The following is a 21,540-nucleotide window of genomic DNA, read 5'->3' as shown; positions in this document are numbered from 1 at the left end:
TGGTCAAGAACCTTTCCCAGGGTCTTATATCTAGGACAAGGTAGTGCTAGAGACAAAACTGTCAGATTCAAGATCTAAGCTCTTAACCACTGTACTATTTTTCTTTCCCCATACCCACCTGGTTATCAAATCTCACTAATTATACCTCGGCAATATCATTCAAATTTATCTCCTTATTTCTAGCTCTGCTTTCGTGGCCTTGGTTCTGCATCTCATGAAATATTTCCCTAATCTCCAGACTGGGGTTCCCAACTACAATGCTTGTTTATTTAAAAGGATGTCTATATCCCAGTCATATCAATTACACTTAAATGGAAACAAAGGTTTTTACTGCCCTACTTAAAGTTTTCTTACCCAAACTTTGTAGCTTGCCATGCAAAACCTTTCTCCATCCAATCCTGCCCATATTTTCCATCTTGTCCCTTTGTATATAAGTGAATCTGTGTCATGTCTCCCATGGTACCCTTTTCTGTACATGTTTATATTTTCAATGCTGTGAGTTCCCTAAGCACAGCAATCTATATAGCATAGTACTGGGCATATAAAATGGACTCAATAAATATGCACTGAGTAAACTGTATTTAGAATCTATTTTTCCTTGTTTCAAAAATTCCCATTAAAAGATTACTTCAAGAAACTAAATGGATAATTTTGTGACTAAAAATACCAATATATACCATATAATTCTCTCTATATGGAGTAGATGCACATGTAGTTAATTATACAGGAAATATTTCTATCTGGTGAGATCAGGCCCTGGGGTCTCATTCCCTATTTCATGTATTACATCAATATCTTTGTTCAAACAGTTAGGTGACTACATTTGTTTGTTTGCAGGTAGTTGGGTCCACAGCAATGGTTTTCTACTCCAACTGCTTCATCTCCACCCCTATTTGTATTGCTGCTAGATGAAACACCTAACAGTAACCCATCTATAAACTATATAGACATTTGACTATGACAACTGAAGGAAAATGGCAGCTATCAATGAAATGAACAGGATCACCCAAGTACATTCATGGGCTATAATAAACAGCATTTCCTAAAAGCATGATTCAGATGTCCTTTCTCAAGTTATAATTAACTGATACCCACAACTGGTTAGTTTGTGGATATTCCTGCTTTAGCAAAATAAGGTTAATTTCTTGTGGTTACCATTTTAAAATAAATTCTCACATCAGAAAACTTTCAAGCTTTCTCTGCCTTGCCAAGCTTGCTCTCTTCCTTGTTTACACTTCTAATAATTTTCATGTGCTCCTTCTGCTAAAACCCAAGGGTGGACTCCTGACCTCCTTGCTAGAGTTGCGAATGATGCCAGGGTTAGTGAGTGTTCTGCGGTTTCCCAAAGCTCCTCCTCCCTAGACCGTGACAATTCTTCGGATGCTGAGGTTGGGAAGCAGGACAGGGGACAGTCCTGGGGTGCAGCTCGAAGGGAAGGAAGCCAAATCCTTGGGGGTTGAAGAGGTGCGAGGGGATCAGCGTGCAATGCGGAGTGTGGACCTCTTGGGCCATCCTGCTGCTGTTCACCCTGTCCCCAGCTCTGCTCTTCCGCCCGACCGGCCCGCGCGGGCCGCTGTCCACAGTGGGAGGTACTGAAAGCAAGGAGCGGGCGCGGGGGCGGCGAGGCGGACAGCTCCTCCGAGCGCCCCCCTCCTCGCTCCGCGGCTCCTCCAGCCCTCCCCTCCTCCCGCAGCCATGTTCCACGCGCGGGGAGGGGCGGGGGAAGGGGAGAGGGACGGGGGATCAGGGCGGAGAGAGCCGGCTCTGCCTCAGGGAAGGAGGGGATGAGAGTTGGGGAGAGCAGCAGGAGGAGGAGGAGGAGGCGGCGGCGGCTAGCGAGGAGCCAGCGCTGGGTCCTGCAGTAGGACTCCCAGGAGCCACCATCATGGTGAAGAGGAAGAGCTCCGAGGGCCAGGAGCAGGACAGCGGCCGCGGCATCCCCCTGCCCATCCAGACCTTCCTGTGGCGGCAAACCAGGTGAGGGGCGCAGAGGGCGCGCCGCGGGCCACCCTGGGCTGGGGACGCTCCTGGGGCCGCCTGGGTCACCGCCGCCGCCGCTGCCGCTGCTGCTGCTGAGGCCGCGCCACAGCCTGCAGCTCCCTCTCTGGGGCTGGAAAGCAAGCCCTCCGCACCTGCTTAAAAACACGCATTTAAAAAATATTTCCGTGAAGTTTGGCGACAAGCAGATTGGCAGTTGAATAAATATATACATTATTTAGGGGGCGGGAGGGCAGAAAGCCTGGGAAGAGGGGGCGGGGAACTAGGGAAGATCATTATGACTGGTTGTGCTCTTGCGTCCAATTTCCCCTCCATCTCCTGCTTTAATTCCAGGCCGGTGACCTGTTGTTTTTCCAGCTCCTGTTTGGCGAATATCAGCTATGCCCACTTGTTAACCATTTTTGCTCGGATTCAGCCACTGTAGTCTTCCTGGTTCAAGACCCTGAGGATGATTTTTTATAAGCATTTCTTTTCCCTGGAAAGACCTCTGAAACCTATTCTAATAAACAAGAAACAAGGTTTCCATTATTATTATTTTTATTAATTATTATTATTATTTTAGAAATTTATCAGATAAAAAATTAGGTTCTGGAAATCACACCCCACAAACTGTTCATTTTTAGTTTTTAATATAATTATACACATGAGCAAGACACCACTCCTGACCATTGGCAATTTGGAATCTGATTAGGGAAAAGTCCTCAGAATAAGAGTGGATACAGAAAATGTGGAGAGCCACATCTCTTTCATACATGTAATTACACATGTAAAAGCAAATGTCATCAGCTGTTCAACACCTGCTCATTAACAAGCTATAGGGAGGGCATGAAATTTGAGTTATATAGCACTGTGTCTTATCCGTTGAAAAATATGTCATAAAGATGCTAATGATTTTATTATAACCACTATCTCTATTAATTTTTCAGTGCATTTTTGAGGCCTAAACTGGGAAAGCAGTATGAAGCCTCATGTGTGGTATGTGATATTCACTATTTAATGATTATTTCCATGTTCTGTGTGGTCATTTCAACCCAAAGAAAGGCATGAAATTGTACTGATTGTATAAATTAATTCGCTCAGCAAATATTATTGAACACCTACTAGTGCTAGGCATAGTTCTAAATGATGGGATAGAGCAATAATCAAAATACAGAGTTTGCATTCTAGTGGGAGGAAGCCAAGCCACTCACAAATAAGTAAAATACATAATAAGGCAGATAGTGATAAGCACTATGGAGAAAAATGAAGCAAAAAAGACTGGGGACACTGGCAACTGGGGGGGCGGGGGTAGGAATGGATTCCATGTTAAGAGCAGTGGATAGGTAAGGTTTACCTGCTAATGTGACTGTTAGAGAAAACTGTGAAAAGAGGGAGGGAGGAATAGGTAAGGAAAGAGCAAAGGGGAGCAGCAAGTCTAAAGCATCTTATCTCCAAGTGAATAGAAGTAGAGCAGTAGAAGAAAGGGTGGAGAGATTACAGAGAACCAGGTGGTGAAGAGCCTTGCAGGACAAGTATAAGAAGTCCATTCCTTCATCAACAAAATTGAGACTGTTATGGTGGAAGGTAAAGAGATGAGGGCCCATGAACTACTCAAAGTCATATATAGTTTTGAACTTATATGTCTTGCATGTTTTGTGCAAGTCTGAAAATAGATGATATAAAATAATTATGAAAATAAGCTATTAATATGTATACTCTATAGAGTGCACTTGTCCTGAGATTCTAAGGGAATCCCATATCCTTAAAAATGTCCAAATCACAAATTGAAAGCAAAAGATATGAAATCATGAAGCAAAAATGAAATGAAATTTTCATAGATTTCATTAAAACAGGAGCTCAAATAAAGACCTTCACATTTCACATATCATAACCTAAAAGGGGAAACCTACCCATTTAGGCATTGCCATGAAAATTTGCAAATGACTACATAGTAAGGAGTTCTGAAATGTGTTAGGACCCTTAAAAACGATGAAAGCCAATTAGAGAGTTTTAAACAAGCACACAGGTACACACACTCAAATAGGAATTTGTTTTGTTGTATCTCTTGCCCTTCAAAGTTGCCACAGAGATATTTTTAAAATATAATCTTTTAATAAGGACCTTTAAATGGAATTTGTTGTTGTATTTAGCTCATTAGAGTAATTTGACAGTTAAGAAATCACTGAGCCTTCCATAAATCATGCTTACAATTATACTAGCTTAAAATAATCCTGACTTTTCCCTGTTCTTGGCAAAGATCTGGCATTTTTAATGTAGTCATACAGTATCAAACAACTAAGTCACAGATAGATAGAGAAATAAAAATGTAGAAAGCAGTTTTCAGGGTTTAAAAAATAAGAGTTATATTGGTAACATTTAAGAAGAAAATGACATTAAGTACCCAGAGTGCCCTAATATTATAATATATACATCTCATCCTCTAAAATGTATTCAATAAGACTGTGTAAATTCTTTATAATCTTTTAATGCCCCACATACTCACACTTTACTTAATGAATACTTAGATACCTGAGGGCTGAAGAACTTAAAAGCATTTGGATCTTACTTTATTCAGTTAAAACAACAACAACAACAACAAAAAACCCATATCTCTGTTTATACTCCTTACCAAAACCTCATCATGCTTTTCATTATGAAGGTGAATTTCTTATTTTCCTTTTTTGAGTCAAAAAGTAATTCATTTTCTTCAGAGAATCTCTGTATTAATCCATGTCTTTTTCTCTGGTATCCTAATAATATCAATAATACAGCTTGAATACTTGGAACCTGTATTATGATCACTCTATAGCATACTTCCACAGTTTTCCTGATTACATAGGGCATCAAGTAGCAATTGGGTTCAATTCATACAAGTCAAATATTTATTAAATTTATTTTAATACTTGGAATCTATACTTTCCTTAACCCCTTATAGTGATATCCCCCTCCCCATTCAAATAACAACAACAACAACAACAACAACTGGGAGTAGGTCACATTTGTCCTGGGATGTTTCACTCTCTGAAAGTATCCCTGGCCAAGAGAGAAGATTTAATAAACCAGCAAAGCTATGGCTTATTTCCCTTCATTCTCCTCTCCCTTCCTTCCTTTCTTTCTTCAACAGGTATAAGAAGTATCTTTATGGTTACAGGCCTTAGGCAAGAAATGCCTTGTGTCATGTTATTGCTAAGGACATGAAATAATTCAGAGACCCTCCCCAAATCAGATTTCTTGAAAGAGTTGTATCTTATTTACACTTGTTGAACATTGACACAAATTCCGTCCTCAAGATGCTTTCACAAAAGACAATTCACTTTGTTCTGCAATTGTGACAGCCCCTTTGGATGCCTCAGCAGCATTTTATAAAATATTATATGAGTTAAATATGGTGGTGTGCCTTTTTTTTAGAGGAAGCTAATTTTGGTGAAAATAAAAATCACTTAATAATTCAAGTCCTATATTTTAAATCAAAAACCTAAAAATGGTTAAAAAGTAATGATCACTGACTCATTGTACGTTGACATGAAATGCAGTTTGAGTGCACTCTAAAAAATTTGATCCAGTGATTTGCATCTTGGTGTAGTACCTTGATCTCCAGTTTCTTGTCAGCCAGAATCTCCAATTCCTTATTTCACACGATTTTTTCTTCTTCTTTTTTGGTATCTACAGTCCTTTGAACGCGTGTTGGTGGAGAACAAGCTGCATGGCCTTTCTCCAGCACTCTCTGAAGCCATCCAGAGCATTTCCAGATGGGAGCTGGTGCAAGCTGCTTTGCCTCACGTCCTCCACTGCACTGCAACGCTGCTTTCAAACAGGAACAAGTTAGGTTGGTTCTTCCGCCTTCCTTCTTCATGGCATACAATCATCAGCACTCGTGCTGACATTTACTGGCTACTTGCTCTTTTCCCAGGCACCGAACATATATGATGTCATTTAGTTCTCATAAAAGCCCCCTCACGTGGGTACCACTATGATCTCCATTTTACCAATGAAGGAACTGGCTCTCTTATTTTTAAATTTTAAATTTTACAAGTAATACATGAATATATTTTCCTTTTAAACATTAAAACATTACAGGGAAGCTGAAGACTATCACCCATCCAAGATGAGTTCCGATCCAATTTCTCTTTGGCCCTCTCAACTCCTAAAGCGACCCCTTGCACTTTATAGTCCATGTGTACGTGCATGCATTGTGCATAGAGACTCTTCTTTTTTAGATTATCTTGTGGATTGCTTTTCTCACGTGGTAACATGTCCTAACATCCACCCCATGTTCGCACACAAGCTGTTTTCCCTCCAGTTCTTTCCCCTTATTTGGGTCTCTGCACAAATGTTACCTTTACCGAGGGGTTTCTTGGTCACCCTGTCTAAAGTAAAGTAGTTGCTATCTTCAGAGCCTGGGTTCTTAACCACTACGCTGCCTATTTGGAGATAGATATGGATATCAGACTGAAGAGATAGGATGCATGCAGTTTCTCCTCCTATGACACTATGTTATTCTGCAGAGATTATAACCAGTTAGAAAGCCCCAAAACAAGAATGAGCCCTTCCAGGGATGCCTGGGTGGCTCAGTCAGTGAAGCATCTGCCTTCGGCTCAGGTCATGATCCCAAGGTCCTGGGATCAAGCCCTGCGTCAGGCTCCATGCTCAGCGGCGAGTCTGCTTCTCCCTCTCCCTCTGTGATCTCTCACTCTCTCTCAAATAAATAAATAAATAAATCTTAAGGGGGAAAAAAAAAAGAATGAGCCCTTCCAGCTGTGGTTGTAAGAAATATAGAGAAATGCTAGTGTATTCCAGGAAATCAAGCCACAGAGCAATACAAGGATGTTCTTCCCACACCCAGAGTTGATATCCATTGTTCTGGTAGCAGAGTTTGTCTTAACTTGGCTGTGTGATTGTCCCCATGCAGGCCACCAGGATAAACTGGGTGTTGCTGAGACAAAGCTCCTTCACACCCTGCATTGGATGCTTCTAGAGGCTCCCCAGGACTGCAACAGCGAGCGGTTTGGGGGCACAGACCGTGGCTCCAGCTGGGGTGGCAGCAGCAGTGCTTTCATCCACCAGGTAGAAAACCAGGGCTCCCCAGTGCAGCCTTGCCAGAGCAGCTCCAACGATGAAGACGAGAACAACCGAAGGAAGATCTTCCAGAACTCCATGGCCACCGTGGAGCTCTTTGTGTTTCTGTTTGCTCCTCTGGTACACAGGATCAAGGTAAGGAGAGGGCTAGTATTAAGCTGAGGGGGGATGGAGGTGAGGTGAGCTTCAAATGGTATTTCCATATTTCCATATTTGGTTGTCCATGTCTTTATATGATCATGTGGCAAGCCAAGACATGGAGAGCTTAATTTCTATATCAAACCACTGAATATGATTTCAAAAATACAGTTCTCTGTGTATCATGTATCTACTTAAAAATCTTCAAAGGTTCTCCTGCCCGAAGATAATGCCCCACATATTAAACATGCATATAAGGTCAAGGAACTTTTAATTTATCATTTGCCATTCCCTCCTGACATCTTCATGATCCAGGTGTGGGAGCCATTCCCTGAATATATGCTTGCTGTTCGCTCTGCCCACTTTCTTTTCTCTGTTCATCTGATGATTCTTCAAACCTCAACTTCAATGTCATTATTTCCATGAAGCTGTTCCTCTGAAACTCCCCATGTAGACTGAGTCACTATCTCCTTTGTATTTCTACAGCGCCTTGTAAGCTGTCTCTATTATGATGCAGGTCTGGAGCAGAGGTTCTAAATGTCTTCTATGCCGTGGACTTTTTGACAGTGTGGCACAAGCTGAGAATTTTTTTCAAAATATTTCTCAAAGCATAAAATACAAAACATAGGATTACATGGAAACCAGTTGTACCAAAATGTAATTATATACAAATACCCCTTGGGTCTGAAAGAGAATATCATTTGAAACTACTGTGCCACTACTCTCTAGCTGTGTGATCTTGGTGATATTACTTAACCTCTCCGATCCTCCACTGCATACAATTGTGGATACCTCTAACACAGGGTGAATATATGTGAAGACACAGTATAGTTCCAACACATGGAGAGAAATCAAGCTCTATTTGTTATTTCTGTGAATGAATAAATTACAGTATACCATCTGAATGCTAAGTTAAGAGATAAGAAGAAATTGGTATACTCAAATGTTCTTTAATAGAATATTAGGATCCTAATGAATATTTCAAGTTATATATATGTATGTATGTATGTATGTGAGTGTGTGTACATACACATATGTAGGTGGTTGTGAGACCATTAACAATCACTATAAGGAAAATGAACTAGTGAGTCTTTTCACTCGTTCTAGTTTTAGTTAAAATTCACTTTTGCTTGACACTGTCCCATTGCTGCCAGGAATAGAATTAAAATTACCTGTAAATTCCCAAATGCTTTGCATGCACTGACCACATTGCCCATGAAACATACTAAAAATTTTAAATGTGAAATCAAATTAAATAGCTGCTTTAAAATCTTTGACTTTCCATTTTAAAAAGTCTTTTATGATGGTTACACTTATTAAAAGCATTACTTTAATTGAGATCATCCCCTGGCTTATGGGACCAGTAGTCCAGGCTCCTACCCACCTTCTCGGCCCCATTTCCTGCCATAGCAATAGCCTTTCTGTCCTTCACTAACCTCCAAGTTCAGTGAGGCTCACCCTCAAACTCATTCTTACTTTCAAGTCCAGCACTGATTTTCCTCCTGTTTGAAACATCAACCTCTACCTCCTCCCCTAAATTTTCATATGGCCATATCATTCTCATGAGTTTGCTCACAACTCACAATTCTCAGAAAGAATTTTCTTGGCAACTTCAGTGTCACTAGCACAGGACTATCTTTCCCCCCCCCCCCTTGCACTTCTCAGTACCTGCAATTATTTTCTGTGGTTGTTTGCATGCTTGTTGCCCTTGACCCCCATAGAACAGAGTTCTTGAGCAAAGGGACATTGCCTGTCTAGGTCACACTGTATTTTCAGTGTCTAGAATAGTGTCTGGCAAAAATGGGATACTCGATTAATATTTAATAAGTGACTCATTGAGTAAACCCAAGTTATTATCAGAAGCTGATCTAGGTGCTAAGAGTAGTGATTATATGTAGGTACATAGTCCTTAAAATGGAGAGGACAGGAAAGAAGCCTTCTTTAAATAATGATCCCATAGACAGGAAAGAAGCCTTCTTTAAATAATGATCCCATAAAGATGTCTATCTGTGGACAAATACCCTCTGGATTAAAAAATGTGGAAGTGCAGAAGTGACTGGAATGGCTGTAATTTTATTTGAAGACATGGCTGAGAGTTCAAATTTTGGAAATAGGCCTGCGTTTGAATCACACGCTTGTTGCTTCTTACTATATGACTTAGAGCAAGCCTCAATTTCCCTCAAGTATAAATTGGACATAAGAATAGTTTTATGGGACATTGTGATGAAACATATGATAGTACTCAACATTACACATAAAAGGGCCTTAATAAATATGTGTTGCTTTTAGTGTTGGCATTTTTTTGCTATTGGTATTTTGTATTATTAGTGAAAAGGAAGCCAGATTTCTCTTTCAGGGGAGACTATACAGACAGTTTCTGGCTCAAGACCCTCAAGTTTTACTTATGGCCTGGAGCATTTATGAGGGAGTAAGACAATGCATATAAAACACGGTACAGTAATTAAATCATAATAAACTATTATTATTAGCTGTTATTACTAGCATATTATTATTTCATCAATTTATTATCTCTATGAAGGAAATATTGTTCCCAATGCTATAGGGAATAAAAAATATTAATGAGTCAATAAATTTCTCCAAAAGGCTTTTTCCTTCTGAGCGAGGTGTTTGCTTTTTTAAGGAATATACAATCCCTAGACCAGGGTTTCTCAGCCTTGGCACTGTTGGCATTTGGGGCCAGATTATTCTTTCTTGTGGGACATTGCTGTGTGCCATGTAGGATATCAGTAGCATTTCTGGCCCCTACTCACCAAATGCCAGGAACACCTCCTCCCTCTAAGTTGTGATGGCCACAAATGACTCCAGACATTGCCAGGTGTCCCCAGTGGGTGGGCAGGGGGTGAGAAATGCCCCTGATTGAGAATCACTGCCTTTGGTCTTTCATTGGCCTGCTGGTTATCAGACCCTCTTGATCTCCACCTTTCTATCCATACCATACCCATGTGAACTGCTCCTCACCAGCATCATCAATGTCCTTTTTCCCTATCCTTCCTCTGCATTTGCCCTTCAAAATTCCAACCCCAGGTCATGACCAAAATCCATTTTTTCTACCCCTGACCCAGAGACCTGCATGCTCCTGGGGGAAAACCACACAATCATCCAAACTGGTGTTTCTACAAAGTTGTCATCTCCAACCCCTGTTTGCTGCCCCACTTGGCATTCCTTTTCTTGACGTTACTCCCTCAATTTGCCAATCAGCACTTACACAGACAGTGTTATAGTTTCTTATAGGACATGGTGCTGCAGGAGGCATGGGAGGCTGAAATCCAGGTGAGGCCACTTTTGAACTGGATTCACAGTCTCCTGGCTTGTCTCATAAAATCCAACTTCAACACTAAAGGGATCTATGTAGATCTGACCATATCACCAACATGCTTAAAGTAATTTGTTGATTTCTCATTATACAGCAAGTAAAACTCCAACTCATTAGTCTAGTAACTGGGCCTTCTGGTTACTTCTCTTGCCTCTGAGCTCCAAGTGCTTGGAGTCTCCCCAGGAATGTAACGTGCTTTTTTCCAGGCCTATTCTCATACTGGTCCTGCCCCCTAGAATGCTCTCATGCCCTCCCCTCCTGCCTGGGAAACTCCTCCTCATCTTTCACAAGTACATTCAAGATCCATCCCTCTCTTCCTCTAGCTTTATAATATTCTAGACAGATTTTTATTGTTATTTCTAGTTTATTATCATTATTTCTTTATGTGTCAATCTCTCCTATTAGATTCTGAATGGTTTGAGGGTGGGGAGTTATCATTGTATTCTGGATACCTAACATAGTATCTCAAATTCATAGGTATTTAATCAATATTTGTTAAATGAATTCACTCATTAATTAGCAAATTAATATAAATGACTCATCTTTTTGTAAGACAGTGTATAATTCAATGCACATTTTTCTATTTTAATTAAGTTCTTATTTTAATTCCAGTATGGTTAACATACAGTGTTATATTGATTTCAGACGTGCAATAGAAGGATTCAACAATTCCATACATCACCCAGTACTCATCACGGCAAGTGCACCCCTTCATCCCTATCACCTATTTCACCATCCCCTAAGCACCCCTCCCCCCCCACCTCCCCTCTGCCATCAGTTTGTTCTCTGTAGTTAAAAGTCTGTTTCTTGGTTTGTCTCATCCTCTCTCTTTTTCTTTGCTCATTTATTTTGTTTCTTAAATTTCACATGAGTGAAATCATATATTTGTCTCTGACTTATTTCACTTAGCATTGTATTCTCTAGCTCCATCCATGTCATTGCAAATGGCAAGATTCCACTCTTTTTTATGGCTGAATAATGTTCCATTGTGTATCTATATACCACATTTTCTTTATCCCTTCAACTATTGATGGACACTTGGGCTGCTTCCATAATCTGGCTATTGTAAATAATACTGCAAAAAATATAGAGGCACATGTATCCCTTTGATTGATTGATTGATTGGGTGGATACCCAGTAGTGTGATTACTGGATCATAGGGTAGTTCTAGTTTTAACGTTTTGAGGAACCTCCATACTGTTTTCCACAGTGGCTACAAGTTTACATTCCCACCAGCAGTGTGAGAGGGTTCCTGTTTCTTCACATCCTTACCAACACTTGTTGTTTCTTGTGTTTTTGATTTTAGCCATTCTGACAGATGTGAGGTGATATCTCATTGTGGTTTTGATTTGCATTTCCCTGGTGGTGACTGAGCTTGAGCATCTTTTCATGTATTTGTTGGCCTTCTGTATGTCTTCTTTGGAGAAATGTCTATTCATGTCTTCTGCTGTTTTTTAATTGGATTACTTTTTCTTGGGGTGTTGAGTTTTATAAGTTCTTTATATGTTTCGGATACTAACCCTTTATCCGATATGTCATTTGCAAATATCTTCTGCCATTCAGTAGGTTGCCTTTTAATTTTGTTGATTGTTTCCTTCACTGTGTAGAAGCTTTTTATTTTGATGTAGTTCCAATAGTTTACTTTTGCTTTTATTTCCTTTGCCTCAGGAGGCATATCTAGAAAAATGTTGCTATGGCTGATGCCAGAGGCATTACTGCCTATGCTCTCTTCTAGGATTTTTATGGTTTCAGGTCCTTAATCCGTTTTGGTCCCTAACCCATTTTGAGTTTATTTTTGCGTATGATGTAAGAAAGTGGTCCAGTTTCATTCTTCAACATGTTGCTGTCCAGTTTTCCCAACACCATTTGTTGAAGAGACCATCTTTTTCCCATCGCATGTTCTTTCTTCCTTTGTTGAAGATTAATTGACCTTATAATTGTGGGTTTAATTCTGGGTTTTCTGTACTGTTCCATTGATCAATGTGTCTATTTTTGTGCCAGTACCATACTGTTTTTATTACAATAGCTTTGTATTATAACTTGAAATCTGGGATTGTGTTACCTCCAGCTTTGTTTTTCTTCTTCACAATTGCTTTGGCGCCTCAGGGTCTTCTGTGGTCCATACAAACTTTAAGATTGTTTGTTCCAGGTCTGTGAAAAATGCTGTTGGTATTATCATAGGGATTGTATTACATCTGTAGATTGCTTTGGATACTATAGACATTTTAACAATATTTGTTCTTCCAATCCATGAGCATGGAATGTCTTTCTATTTTTTTGTATCGTCTTCAGTTTCTTTCATCAGTGTTTTATAGTTTTCAGAGTACTGGTTTTTTACTTCTTTGGTTAAGTTTATTCCTAGGTACTTTATTAGTTTGGGTGCAATTATAAATGGGATTGTTTTCTTAATTTTTCTTTCTGCTCCTTCATTATCTGTATATAGAAATGCAACAGATTTCTGTACATTGATTCTGTGATTTTAATTTATAGCTGCCTCAAGCCTGTCACATGAAATAAATCTAAAAATTCTGTCAAATATATTATTTTCAACTAAATTTAATTTAGTGAAAAATGCTGAGTATTTATTATAACTAAGGAATTTAAGTGTAATGTCATGATTTGATCATATTCACTTATTCCTTCAATAAATATTTATTGAGGGCCTAGTCTCTGAGAGGCACTACTCAGAGTGCTAGAGAAATAGCAAGGAATAAAAATCCAAGCCCTCAAGGAGGTTTTTATAAAATCCATATGTGTGAAGTAAACAACCTTAAAATTTAAAATAACAATAATTTTTAAACTCAATTTCTCTAAATTACTAGTAAACATATTTAGAATTATTTCATGCCATCATGGAAACAGGCTTTCAGTGAAAACAAGAAAGGCATCCGAAATGTGGAGATATTGATTCTACTAGTGTCTGTGTCTTCTGGTTTTTCTAAGGACCTCACTAGACCACCTGCCCCACATCTGTTTCAATGATAGTGTCTCTTCTAGTTATCAACATTCTGGCCATGTGGGCATACATGGCATTAGATGACCCACTAAAGGGGACTCCAGAAGAGGAATTAGGGTCCCAGAGCTTATGCATTCATCCAACTTAAAAAAGAACTTACAAAGGAACACAGCAACGTAAGAGGAGGCCTTACCTTCTGCAAGTGTTCAAGTCTAAAGAATGATTTGATTTAGCTGGTGTTACTTGTGAAATGTAAACTATCTTTAATTAATCAGCAAGTCTGTATTGATGCTGAAGGGGAAATGCACAGAAGGAGATCTCAATTTGTCTCCAATAAATATAGAATCTAGTTGGAAATATATCAAAGAAAACAAAATAATAAGTCTCAGTGAGTGCTAACATCGATAGGGCCAGTGTTAAAGGCCCAGGTTTCAGTATAAGAGAGCTTACCTTTGGAAGCAGTGTCCACTAGAGTTTTATTTGTGCCAAGATTACTTATGAGGAACATGGAAAAGGACACTGAGCTCAGAAGCTATGAAATCATTAAAACCAGGTCAATTGAGATTTGGCTTCCTGCATTTCTGGAGACAAATCTGATAAACTTTGCTTGCTGTTAATCCCCTGCTTGCTGGATCTAACACCACACAAAATACTATGTCCCATTAACTTTAAACCTTCCTGTCAAACTGTTTACTCAGTATCTTTAGTTGAATGTCTAACAGGCATCTCAGACTTTACATGTCTGTAACTAAGCTCCTGATATCCCCACACCTGCTCCTCTTCATCTTGCCTATCTTTATCAAAGCCAAAAATCTTTGACACCTCTTTCTCACACCTTCCACTTCCAGTCTGTAGACTGTGTGTTCAAAATGTATCCAGAATCTACCACTGCTCATTTCGCCCTCTACGAACTCTCTCCTGTAATCATCTTCCACCTAGATGATATTAGCTTCCCAAACCGTCTCTCCACTTTTGCCCTTTCTTGAACTATTATTAATAGCCTCAGTAATCCTATCAAACATACATCCAGTAATGTCACGCCACTACTCAGAACCCTCTGGTGGCTCCCCGTCTTACTCAGTAATTGCGGAAGCCCTTACTATGACCTATCAGGCCCTATATTATTTGGAACTCAATAACTTCTCTGACCTTATTTTTTTCTTCTACTCTTCTGCCATTTACTTGACTCCAGACACACAGTTTGGCTGTTTCTTGATAGACCAGGCATATTTAGGACCTTTGCACTTGCTGATCCCTTCTCATGGAAGGTTTTTTTCTGAAAATATCTACATGGCAGCTCCTTAATTTCATTCAGATCTTTTTTACTCAAAAGACACTTTCACAACAAAGACTTCCTTGGCCATTCTGTCTAAAATACCAACACCTTGCAGGCACATCCCTTTGCCTGCTTTACTTCTCTTTTCGCACCTAGGAGAGCAGGGATTTTTGTAAGCTCTCTTCACTATTCTAGCCCAGAATCTAGAGTAGTACCAGGTATATAGTAGGTGGTCTATAAATATTTGTAGAATGAATATTGACAGAATTTGACCAAGTGCTTTATGTACTTTCTTAATACCTCCACAGGGAGTCCTAGATGCTTTCCCATCATGGGCACTGTTGTAGCTCCGGGATCCCAGTCCATACCTTACAGAAGAAACCTCTCTGTATCAATGTGTGGATTTCACCAGCCTTTCCAGCTGACACTGAACCACAATGATTCACCATTTGCAGGATCACTTTTCTTTTTTTCTAATTTCTTCCTACTTCTTATTCTTCTAGATTAGTGGTTTTCAACCATGACTACACATGAAAGTCAGCAGAGAACTTCAGAGTGATTCTAATTTAATCGGTCTGGGCAAGGGAGGAAGTTGAGACCTGGGCCTCCTAGGTTTTAAAAGCTCTCTAGGTGATTATAATATGCAAGCTAGGGTTGCAAATCCCTGCCCTGAGTGAATTCCTGGGTCTCAGTTGTGTTCATTAATCTGCGATCACATTCTCTGCTTCCATCTTTTATTTATTTTTTTTTTTGAGAGTCTGAGTTGTTTAATTTATTTCTTTTCTTTTTTTAATTCCAGTTTGTGGCTGAGTTGTTTAAAATGTAATCTCAGAATGTCATATATTTGTACTTATACAATATGAGATTGCATTTTAAACATCTCAGCCTCTCAAAATGATGTAATAAGGAAGCGGAAAATGTGCTCCTTGGAAGAGACTTTAAATTATAGATAAACTGAGTGAGTATGGGTTGTAAGGTTAGTGCAATTCAGCAAGTGCTTGTTGAGCTCCTATTGTACACCCAATTTCTAATGCTGTGTTAAGCATTGTGATGATGTCAGGTGTTGTGGAAGGGGGAGAATGCCTGATAGACCATCAAGGAATTAAAGATTATTAAGAAGGTAACATTACAAAACAATATACTAGAAGGGTCTATATATATGTTCCTGATTCCATGAAGTGCAAAAAAAAGAGATATGTTAAAAAAAAAAAAAGAAGAAGATAGCAGGAAGGGAAAAATGAAGGGGAGGAAATCGGAGGGGGATACGAACCATGAGAGACTATGGACTCTGAGAAACAAACTGAGGGTTCTAGAGGGGAGGGGGTGGGGGGATGGGTTAGCCTGGTGATGGGTATTAAAGAGGGCACGTTCTCCATGGAGCACTGGGTGTTATGCACAAACAATGAATCATGGAATAAAAACTAATGATGTAATGTATGATGACTAACATAACATAATAAAAAAAAACCAAGAGATGGCCTAGAGAATACAAAGTCAAAATAGCCAGCATCTGAGGATATTGATTTAAGAGGGAGAAAGAAGGACAATTAAATAATTAAGAGGAATAATAATGACAACCACAAGAGATCTGCCAAGACTCTTGAAATAAACAGGCCTTGATCACTGCTAACACAAAACAATAATTTGTGTTTCATGCTTTGTCCAAAGCTCCATTTTAATTATTCATTTTGCCAAAAGCAGACCACCATGGTTTCCATGGTAATTGTGATGATAACTTAGGGCTACTGGTTTGCCCTAGAAACACTCATCTGAGTGATGAGAGAAGGTCTAGAAGATCAACCTACTTTGACAATAATCTTGTGAATGATACTAATCATTGCGATGACTGGCCCCTTCAACCAGTTATAAGCCAGTTATTGGACATAAATCTTCTCTTCCCCCAGGAATCTGACCTTACATTCCGACTGGCCAGCGGGCTTGTTATATGGCAGCCCATGTGGGAGCACAGACAGCCCGAGGTCTCTGGCTTCACAGCACTGGTGAAGCCCATCAGGAACATCATTACAGGTTCGTAATTTGGACACCTGCTGGGACAGTGTTAGCAGACTCTCTCATATGCAGAAGTAAGGGTGATGGAATGATTTGCCCTTAAGAAACCAAGAGGAAGAAAATTTCTCCGGGGAGCTATGTTAGTGCCCCAGGCACAGGGCTCATTCACATGATGAGAAACTAAGCCAGGGTCACATGCCATTGAGTTGTGTGACTTTGGAGAAGTCATTTCAATTACCTGTGCCTCAGTTTCCTCATGTGTAAAACAGGAGTTAAACTTATGGGTTGTTATGAAGAATAAATGAATGAATTATATATAAAATTGCTTAGAAGAATGCCAGGTACATAGTAAGTGAATAAGCTATTATTATAATTATATCATCATAATCATCATTACAGGAAACAAAGTAACAGCTCCTTAACAATCTTGTCTTGGTGTTTATTTGCTATCAAAGCATTTCACTATAGGAATTGTCTAATGAAATAATCTTATTGGTGAATTGTAGAAAGACTAACACATGACAGCTTGAAAAGTACCTGAAAGGCTCATGTTTCACTCCAGATCTATCTCTTACTACGTATGTACCCAACCTGAGTGTTCCTATTTCTTTAAAAGGGAGAAAATAATACCACCTTATATGGCCTCATAGTGTGGAATAAGTAAGAATCCACATAAGGTGCCTATTTTATAGCTTAATAAATTCCATATTTCTATTTCCAACCAAACTTTTAGCATTGATAATAACATTTAGAAAGAGATAAATTATGTGGTACATCTATAGATGCATGAGATATATATGTATAACTATCATTTGCTTACTTCCTAAGATTTTTCTGCAGACAGTGGAAGATTATGCGTGTAAAAAAGTTTTGTTAGGGGAAGGAAATCATCAAGAAGTTCTTATCTATTTTCCCCCTATAATTTAACATACCTTTGCAAGGTACTTAATATGTTAAAGGATTTTCTAAACAAAAGAGTGCCATATTATTCATATATGTGATAAGATGCTTATAGTGACAATCATGCTTATTATTGTAATTCAAACAAAAGATGAAATTTTTCATATGTAAAAGTAGACCAATTAGAGAATTAATGTGTACAATACATTAACTAGTGAAATAAGTTATATATTCAAGAGTAACTTTGTCATAAGGTTCAAATAGCAAGGGACTAAATAAGTAAAAATGTCATAGCCAGAGGTGATCTACTTCAGATTCTATGGATGGAATGAGGTTAATTTCATTGAATTAAAACCATCTGAGAGTGAAGATGGATGTACAAGGTTAAAAGATTGAAAACAATAGAAATAAGAAAATAAAATATGTTACAGTAAAACAAAACTATTACTGAAAAAGACATCTTTATGTTGATTAAGGAATTTTTTCATATTTTAAAGTCATCACTTTTGAATAAAGAGGTCACTTCACATTTAGGTCTCTCTCTCTGTCTCTCTCCCATTAATACGTAAACTATCATTTAACAGATGTATTAAAACTATTAAGAAATCGTGTCCCTCATGAATCACTGGGGCTGTTCACATCACCATCCCTTGTTTCTGGATGATACAGTGGATTCTTTTCCCCTCTACCTGATGCCTGTGGATGTGAAATGGTGCCCAAGATCTGAAGTGAAATTAAACTCAGCTCAGACACATGGCCAGAAGAAAAAGCAGTGGCACGTGGGTGACACTCCCTGGGTCTCTTGTTTTGTGACCTCGGTCAATCCCTTTCTCAGCATCAGTTTGCTCACAGTTCCCATGTGGCACGGCCAGCTTCACTTCCCACTATTTCCCAATCCTCAGGAAAAGATGTAACTGATTTGATTCTTGCCATAGGAGAAGCTTAATGTGGTCATAAAGGCACAGACCCTGGAGCCAGAAAGCGTGGACTTGAACCTTCATGTGAGGGTCAAATGATCTTGGGCAAGTTAAACTCCCTGTGCCTTAGTGTCTTTATCTGTAAAATGGGTCTAATAGTATTCCATATGTTATAATAGGGTTATTGTAAGGGTTAAATGAGTTGAGACAGTAGTTCCCCTCCCCCTTATCTGTGGTTTCACTTTCTGCAGTTTCAATTCCCCGTGGTCCAAAAGCAGATGATTTAATCCTCCTTCTGACAAATTGTCAGAAGGTCAGTAATTAATACTATGTCACAACACCTACGTCCTTGACCTCACTTCATCTCTTCACATAGGCATTTTATCAACTCACATCATTACAAGAAGGGTGAATACAGTACAGTAAAGTATTTTGAAAGAAAGAGAAAGAAACCACATTCACATAACTTCTATTACAGTATATTGTTGTAATCATTTGATTTTATTAGTGATTATTGTTAATCTCTTACTATGTGCAATTTATAAATTAAACTCTATCATAGGTGAGGTATGTGTAGGAAGAAACAGTATATTTAGGGTTCAGTAGTATCCACAGTTTGAGGCATCCACTTGCAAGAGATCTCCAGCAGATAAGAGAGGAGTACTGTATACGTAAAATGCTTTAAAAAGGATGTGGCAGATACTTGGAACTATACAGTATTTTTATTTTTTTATTTTTAGTATTTTTATTTTTAGTATTGCCAACTTTTTAGCACCATAGCCTGTTGAGTCAGACTGAATAGATGAAGAAATCTGCATTGTTATGATAACCTAGAAATGCAAAGGTTTTTTAATTGGTTACTTGATTCCTCTTACAACATATGCTATTAAATGTCTTCTTTCCAGGTGATAATATATTAAAATGGTTTTTTTAAAGAAGTAAACTGATAAAATAAAATGAGCTTATTTATCATAATCTTATAACATTTGTGATAGTATTACTCCTGTCTTGGCAGCTAAGAGAAGCTCTCCTATCAACAGCCAAAGTCAAACCTGTGAATCACCAAATCAAGATGCAAGACATCGAGAGGTGAGTTTATTGTGATTGTGGGAAGAAAGGAGGTAGTCATTTCCTGGATGTAGTAGTGTGAAGGATAAGATGAGTTCTAGAATGATACTACTTGGTTTCAAAGCAAGTTCCTACTCCTGAATATAAATCTTTAAGTAGTCTCTGGTTTTCTATCTGTCAAGTATGGAAAATAATCTTATACACTTTCCCAGTGTGGGAGTGCTGAAACAGAAGCGTGTATGACTGTGCTTTATCTTTGTGGCAAGTGAGTAATCAGTGGTGCTTTATCTCAGTGACCAGGGTGTAATCAGTGGTGCTTTATCTCAGTGGCCAGTGTGTGATCAGTAGTGCTCTATCTAATGTCTAGTGTGTAATCTGTAGTGCTTTACTTCAATGGCTAGTGTGTAACATTCGGTAAGTGTTAGTTATCATTATTCCTCCCCCATTAGTTAAAGTGTCCTCTTGTTCTCAATTATTAAATCTCCTTAATATTCTTTAGGCAAGCCTAATCTAGCTAAGATAATGTTGCAGCAGGTGGGGAGGAAGGAGTAGAAAGGAGGCATTAGGTATAGTCCTATCCCTTAAGAAATCTAAAGTTTAATGATACATCAAGACAAATCCACATAAAACAGAATATGCATAATAAAAAAGAATATAATTCAGTGAAAAATATTCATGCATTCTTTGGTTTGGAAAAGAAAGAAATGAAGGCCAGGGTAGTTCAAAGCCACATGGTTAGAGGATTGGGAAAAGATGGCGGAGGAGTAGGGGACCCTATTCCAACTGGTCCCCGGAATTGAGCTCGATATCTACCAGAGCACTCTGAGCACCCACAAAACCAGCCTGAGATGTAAGAAGATCTGGATTTCTACAAACAGAATATTGCGGGCAGTTGGTTTCGAGGTACGAAGCGGGGAGCCATGATTCCATGGGCAGATATCAGAGGATAACGGCAGTGGGAAGGAGCCTGGCCATGGGGATCCTGCACTACTGGTGAGCGATAGCCTCCTGCGCTGGGGATGGACACAGACTCGAAGACTGGTAGCAGCGGGAAAGGACTTTAGCGCAGCCCCCCTGATAGAAACTGGAGCAGTAGGGGCCCCACGTGTGAACTGGGGGTGGCTGGCAGTTTTAGAAGCACAAAGGGCAGAGACATGCCCTGACCTGGAGGCGAGGACTGGGAGCCCTGCAGAGGGGCGCACAACCCAGGATGCTACAGTTTTTAACAGCATGGACAGAAACAGAAACAGTGTGGCCTGGAGAGCTCACTGAAGAACAGACTGTGGTCTCTCTACTCTGAGGCAGAGGGTTGGAAACGGTCTCTTCTGCTCTGACTCTCGGAAGAGACATGGAAAGCTGCCAGAGAACAAAAGCCCTAAAAAACTGGTTCCCACTAAGCCCATCCCCCACCACAGGGGGGCAGGGCAACTCTGCCCAAACAGGGTTGCCGGAGTAACAGCACGGCAGGCCCCTCCCCCAGAAGACAGGCGGGGAAAACAAGAGGCCAGCAACCCTAAGGTCCCTAGAAAACAGGTGCATCTTGCTTGGGTTGTGGTCAATAATTTGGATTCTATACATTCCCTCAACCACCCTCAACAGAATGACTAGGAGGAGGAACACCCAAAATAGGAAAGACTCAGAGATTATGATTTATGCTGCAGATTTACAAATGGATGCAGATATAACCAAGATGTTGGAGATGGAATTCTGGCTAGCAATTGTGAAGACAATAGCTAGAATGGAGAAATCAATTAATGGCAACATAGAGTCTCTAAGGGCAGAAATGAAAGATGAATTGGCAGAACTTAAAAATGCTATCAATGAGATCCAATCTAATCTAGATAATCTAACAGCTAGAGTAAGTGAGGCAGAAGAATGAATTAGTGAC

General features: G+C 39.4%; 1 protein-coding gene across 12 annotated transcripts in view; it reads left to right on the top strand.

The window, feature by feature from the left end:
* Positions 1-1,413: 1,413 nt before the first annotated feature.
* UNC80 (unc-80 subunit of NALCN channel complex) overlaps positions 1,414-21,540 on the top strand; it is a 223,590-nt gene continuing 203,463 nt past the window's right edge. For 9 of the 12 annotated variants that reach the window (XM_081813703.1, XM_081813705.1, XM_081813699.1 and 6 more), the window contains exons 1-6: positions 1,414-1,977; positions 2,925-2,973; positions 5,647-5,803; positions 6,887-7,188; positions 16,662-16,785; positions 19,600-19,673. In XM_081813703.1, the coding sequence (XP_081669829.1) occupies positions 1,886-1,977; positions 2,925-2,973; positions 5,647-5,803; positions 6,887-7,188; positions 16,662-16,785; positions 19,600-19,673 (798 nt within the window). In that variant the 5' untranslated portion in view covers positions 1,414-1,885. The remainder of the gene's footprint in view (positions 1,978-2,924; positions 2,974-5,646; positions 5,804-6,886; positions 7,189-16,661; positions 16,786-19,599; positions 19,674-21,540) is intronic. The other 3 variants (XM_081813702.1, XM_081813701.1, XM_081813698.1) reach the window with 1 other exon arrangement.

The sequence above is a fragment of the Leptonychotes weddellii genome, chromosome 3 (assembly GCF_054177405.1).
Source record: "Leptonychotes weddellii isolate Sample4059 chromosome 3, ASM5417740v2, whole genome shotgun sequence".
Lineage (NCBI taxonomy): Eukaryota > Metazoa > Chordata > Mammalia > Carnivora > Phocidae > Leptonychotes > Leptonychotes weddellii.
Note: the sequence above shows the minus strand (reverse complement) of the source record. Positions and strands in the feature narration are given on the sequence as shown.